Source organism: Oreochromis aureus, linkage group 12 (assembly GCF_013358895.1).
Source record: "Oreochromis aureus strain Israel breed Guangdong linkage group 12, ZZ_aureus, whole genome shotgun sequence".
Taxonomy (NCBI): Eukaryota; Metazoa; Chordata; class Actinopteri; order Cichliformes; family Cichlidae; genus Oreochromis; species Oreochromis aureus.
Genome location: NC_052953.1, coordinates 986100 through 992099, shown reverse-complemented (window position 1 = coordinate 992099; position 6000 = coordinate 986100). Strand labels below are relative to the sequence as shown.

Here is a 6000-nt window from a genome sequence, read left to right as displayed (position 1 = left end):
AACAGTTCTTTCAAAATAAAACACCCTCTGGTGGGAGGAGGCAGACAGCTACAAGCAGAGCAAGGCAAGTGTGTGTTTGTACAGTGTGTGTGTGTGTGTGTGTGTGTGTGTGTTTGTACAGAGTGTGTCTGTGTGTGTGTTTTTACAATGTGTGTGTGTGTGTGTGTGTTTGTACAGTGTGTGTGTGTGTGTGTGTGTGTGTTTGTACAGAGTGTGTCTGTGTGTGTCTTTGTACAGTGTGTGTGTTTGCTTTGTGTGGTGGGAGTTGGTGTGACAGATGGCGTGTGTGTTTGTAAAAATGTGTGTGTGCTGCTTAATGTTTGTAAATGCTTCTATTGCTATTTTTGTGGGGTCCTGTGATTTAGGCAAATTTTGTGGGGACATTTCTACAGTGTGCGGACATTTCTGCATTATGAGGACATTTCTGTATAATAAGGACATTTCTGCATTATGAGGACATTTCTGTATAATAAGGACATTTCTGCATTATGAGGACATTTCTACAGCATGGGGACATTTCTGCATTATGGGGACATGCTTTAAAGTGTTCAGTGTCAGCACTAAGGTTCCAGATCAGCTTTTCAGTCCCCATAAGGAATAAAGATAAATGTGTGTGTGTGTCACTATGGGATACCGTCCAAAAGCCCTGCTGTCATTACATCGTCCTTCCTGTCCATCTGTGTGTGTGTGTGTGTGTGTTTGTGTGTCCAGAGGGTCAGTGTGCATCTGTGTGGCTCAGCAGCAGCAGTGAAGCTCGCTCGCTCTCTCCCTCGCTCTCTCAGACCACGGTGCTGACGGAGGGATCTGATAGGTTGAGCTGGCCGGTGATGTCGGTTGGGTACGGCTACAGAGAGAGTAAACACATACGTTAATCACAGCGGCATCACACACTGGCTGATCCTGAGCTGTACCCTCTTGTGGGTCCTGCCTACATTCCTGTTTTCATCTGAAGAACTTATTAGCAGTGGAGGAAGCGTTCAGGTGTTTTACTCAGGTGTTACCTGCACACAAGCAGCTGTTAGCGTGAAGATGCTAACAGGTCTCCTATGTTAAAAAGATGGATTTGCACATTTGCACCACAGTGAGTCTGTGAGACTTCACTGCAGACACACAGGATCGTTACGTTAAAAATTACCTCCTTTAAACAGATTAATATCCTGGCATCAGTGCAGGGCTGGACATTTGAATCCTACATCACTTTTCACTCGTCTACAAAGTTCACCGTGATATTTTGTGATGTGTTTTTAAGGACCGCCCCTTTAAGGTTTCAGGCTGCTGGACATGAATTAAACATGGTCTCCCATCGTGGGAAGCTCTGCCACGGGCAGCATCAAACTTTCATGTGTGAGCAGCAGCAGCAGCACGGGCCAGGCTATCGGTTCGATTCCCAACAGTGTGCGTTGGTTTCTTTAGGAAACCTGATTGTGTGTCAGCCTGACAGCGTTGTTGACACAGGCCTATAAAACACGTGAGTTTCTCTAAGACAAAGAAATGATCAAAGCCATGCAGCGCTGTGCACAGCAGGCTGTCTGTCTGCTGCGTGAGCACCGTTGGACTTATGAACGAGTGCACCGTGTGACCGTCTGCTGTTCTCAGCACGGACGAAACTCACGGGATTATCCCACTCGCACAGGCGTTCGCTGTGGACACTGTGGACCTCACCACTCTGTGTGTCTCACTTCATAAGACAATTTTTCTAACATTAGTTTCTGATGCTAAGTTAAGTTTTAATAAACATATTTTTTAATTATGTATAATATATACATTTATACTGTGAAATCAGTTTTCCTGCAGGGATTTTAATCCTAACATTCATTTTTTATTCTAGCATAGATCGTTACTGCCAACATTTGAGGGTCACTGATTTTATGCTAATGCTAGTTCATTTATTATGTTATTATTGATGTTTTTACATTTTCTTGTGTGATTTTAACCTAAATGTTTTCTGCTTAATGTAATCTTACCTGTTCTGACTCACAATAATAATTACCATCACATATAAAGGAAAATGCTGATATTTTTTAAATGTCACACTGTCAGTAAAACGTGTCGACGCCTGTTTAATCATCAGTTGGTTGGTTCGGTTCATCTGAATGTTGCGTCTCCAGTTCAGCTGATTTTATGGGATTGTCAGCAGAAAGCGCAAAAACACAGTGTTTTTATGCTAGCAGTAGTTAGCATAGAAACACTGTTTGTGTGATTCTAACAATTTTATTTTATTTATATCCACCAAATATGTAGATTGTTTTTGTAGGCCTGACACTGCGTCTTCTGTCACACTGCACACCATGCTGAGATTAGTTTTCCACTAACAGTTCACTGGGAAGACTGGAGCTCTGTGGCTGGAGACCAGTTTAAAAATCACAATAAGTTTAACTGTTTGACACTAAAATATAAAGACATGAGGAGTGGCACAAGACTTTTGCACAGTGCTGCATTATCGATAAGTTATAACAAAAGCATGCTAATGCTAGCATGCTAAGAGCCCAGCACGCTCTTCATGCATTTGTAGCCAAAACTTTAAACATGTAAACAAAATGCAGAATGTTGCATAGTGTTTAGCTGTTATGCTGTTTACAATAAAAAACTAGAATCAATGAAGAAGATCAAAACTATTTTTAATACACAGTTTTGATCATGTTGTTTTTTTTATGCTAACATGAATTGTTTTCATGCTAGCGTTTTTTTATGGCAACATAAACATTTTCGTGTGAATGTCAGTGTTTTTTGACAAAATAAGGTTGTAGAGCTTTTTTCACCTTTTCATCTCCAGAGCACTGAGTTGGAAGTGGCTTCCAAAGTTTAACCAATCAGATGAAAGCTGGCTTTTAGAGACGAGGGACTTAAAGAGACAGTAAACTGGCTTGTTGTAGACAGGATTGTTTTCGAGTGTGAATCGTGAGCGGGTTAGCTCCTCTCATGTAAACATCAGAAACCACTGAGGGAGCCATCCAGTGCAGACCACAATCAATGCTGTACTCTGAGTAAAAGTACTTAGTTACTTTCCACCACTGCTAATGTGACGACTGATGGAGTTTGCCCGCAGCGAGGCGGGGCAAAGCTGGGGGTCTGGTTTAGAGTGCGGGTGTGTTTTCAGCCTACAGTCGGTCGTGCTTGCAGAGGAGGACAGAGGCAGTGTGTGTGTAGTACAGCATGTAGTCTGGACACCATTCAAATCCACTGAGAGAGAAAAACACTCATATAGAAAATAAAGAGAGATGATCACAAAGAGAAATGAGTCAGCTCTGCTCCAAGACCTGCTTCAGCTGGCTGGGTGTGATCAGCAGCTGGTTCTTCTGCTGCTGCTGAGCATTAAAGCGTTTCGATGAGCTCTCCTCACTGAAACAGTTTAATGTGCAGCAGCTCCTTAAATCCCTGAGATGACACGCTTTGGCACCATTTTGACTCCCTTTACATCAAACCACTGCTTATCTGGAGGGAGGAGGGATGCAAAATGTGCCAGAACGTTGCAGATTTTAAGACACATCACAAAGTTTGGCACATTTCAGATCGTCCGACTGAGGAGGAGAGTTTCACCAACGCTGCAGGAAAACAGAAATCCTGCAGCTTCGCTCAGATCTGAAGCAGCCACAGTAACAGCACTGAGGTCATTTATAGATCGTTAACAGCCGAGTCCTGTGGGAACAAGAGACGGTCAGGAAGAGCCAAGCAGCTGACCAGATGCTGAAACAGAGACGAGTTAGAGGAGACGGACGAGTCCCTGCTGGGCAACCTGTGAGGGCGAGAGGCCGGGAGACAAAGTGTGTGGGGACATTTGGAAATGAAGGGACAGAGAGATGACAGGACAGGAAGGAGAGGAAACAACCAATCAGAGAGAGACAGGACAAAGGACATGACAAAGGACAGGACAAAGGACATGACGAAGGACAGGACAAAGGACATGACGAAGGACAGGACAAAGGACAGGACAAAGGACATGACGAAGGACAGGACAAAGGACAGGACAAAGGACATGACGAAGGACAGGACAAAGGACATGACGAAGGACAGGACGAAGGACAGGACGAAGGACAGGACAAAGGACAGGACGAAGGACAGGACGAAGGACAGGACAAAGGACATGACGAAGGACAGGACAAAGGACATGACAAAGGACAGGACAAAGGACAGGACGAAGGACAGGACAAAGGACAGGACGAAGGACAGGACGAAGGACAGGACGAAGGACAGGACAAAGGACATGACGAAGGACAGGACAAAGGACAGGACGAAGGACAGGACGAAGGACAGGACGAAGGACAGGACGAAGGACAGGACGAAGGACAGGACAAAGACGGGAGAAGAAAGACCACACAGTCTGACCCTCTTCACTTCTCCTTTGCAAGAGGACGATGTGAACCGTGTGAAAACCCAACAAGCGGACCCTGACCTGCCTGGGCGGACCGAACCGGACGTTTCTTTCTGTCTTCAGTCTGTCGCCTTTTGTCTGTCTCAGTGGGACAGATGAGCTGATGGAGGTGGGAAAGCAAAGATGGCTGACCGACAGATGGGCGGCCATGATGAGTCAGCAAGGAGATGATGGAGCTGGAGATGAGACGAGAGGGTGAGAGACAAACGTGACGAACCGAAAACAAACAGGAGGCGATTACAGACGAGCGAGAGCAGAGAAAAGAAAGACAAACAGATAAAAGATGGAGTGAAGCAGAAGACACGTGGAGGACAGGAGGGAGGAGGGTTGGTGGTCTTCATCTCCTTACCGTGGTGTCCCCGGAGGCCCTACGCCGTTTGAGGTCGGAGGTCGAGGTGATGGACCTAAAAGAGGTTTTCAGTTTGGGCTCGGGCTCTGCTCTACCACTTTTCCTATCCTAAAATAAATCATACGATAGGTGCACACACACGTTAACACGCAGCAGAGACACTCGGCTAGCTGCATGAGGACACACCTGAGTGTGTGCTGTCAGGTAGAGAGTGTGTGTGTGTGTGTGTGTGTGTGAGTGTGTGAGTGTGTGTGTGTGTGTGTGTGTGTGTGTGTGTGTGTGACACACTGATCAGCCACAACATTAGAACCACTATCAGATCGCCTGAGTAATAATTTAGCAGGAAGTCGACTCGATGGGAAGTTTGTGTGAAGCTAAAGTGGCGTGATGAGGAGAGCAGCTGCAGGCGGAGGCGGGACTATCGTTCCTTCAGTATTTATGAGTCTTGTTGCTGTTTCTTGTTTAGCGGCGCGTCGTCTAATCGAAGGTCAGCTGGTGGATTTAACAGGAAGCAGGTGAAGGTTGTTAAAGTGAACCTTTGTGTCTGAACCTTCATCATCATCATGACTGTGGCTCAACACAAGCACGGAGCGAGAGCGCCTCCTGCTGTTCAGGGTGTTGGTCTCATTACTGCCCGGGAGGTTTTCAGGACCACGGCCATCGTCCTTCTGTTGAGCTCTGTTTGCTTTACTTCTGAGATTTTCCTCTCTGGACCCTGAAAGATGATTTCTGCATAACCAGTGAAGGTGATATAAAGGATGCACTGCGGTGGAGTCAGGGACAGGTCGTGGGTGCCTGAGGGCCACTGAGGCCTGAAGAGCTCCAGCAGCACAAAGCAAAGAAGCGACAGAACAAAGCATCGCAGCGCTCTGATTTCTTTCCAACATCGTGTCCAGGTGGACTGGAGACTTCAGAAACAGAAACGTGCTCGGTGACCTGTAACACATTCTGACCTCCTTTTTTTCGTCATCTAAGAGGCTTCAACTCTATCAGCTGATCCTATTTACCTGGTGATCACCTGAGGTGGTCGTTGGCCACCCTGTCATCAAGTGAACCACCTCAAGGTTCCAGTAAGGCTTCCACTGACACTGACTTTGTTATAGGTGGCTGACCATCAGTGCTGTGAGTCACCACCTCATCTGTTGGATGAAGGGTAAAAAGAAGTCCAGCTGCAATCAAACAACCTGGTGGTCAGAAGAGTCAGAGCTGGACCGTGGAGCGCCAGAAGAAGAGTGCCCAGTCTGATGAAGAGTGTTTTATTTCCCATCCTCAGGACACACTG

General features: G+C 46.2%; 1 protein-coding gene across 3 annotated transcripts in view; it reads right to left on the bottom strand.

The window, feature by feature from the left end:
• Positions 1-213: 213 nt before the first annotated feature.
• grin1b (glutamate receptor, ionotropic, N-methyl D-aspartate 1b) overlaps positions 214-6000 on the bottom strand; it is a 74490-nt gene continuing 68703 nt past the window's right edge. Inside the window, exons 20-22 of one of the 3 annotated variants that reach the window (XR_005615028.1) lie at positions 4719-4826; positions 4391-4545; positions 796-844 (exon numbers count right to left, since the gene is read on the bottom strand). Coding sequence is in view for 2 of the 3 variants with exons in the window: in XM_031748562.2 (XP_031604422.1) it covers positions 779-844; positions 4719-4826 (174 nt within the window). In the remaining variant the exon portion in view is untranslated. Of the gene's footprint in view, positions 845-4390; positions 4546-4718; positions 4827-6000 lie in introns of all 3 variants that reach the window. The other 2 variants (XM_031748562.2, XM_031748568.2) reach the window with 2 other exon arrangements.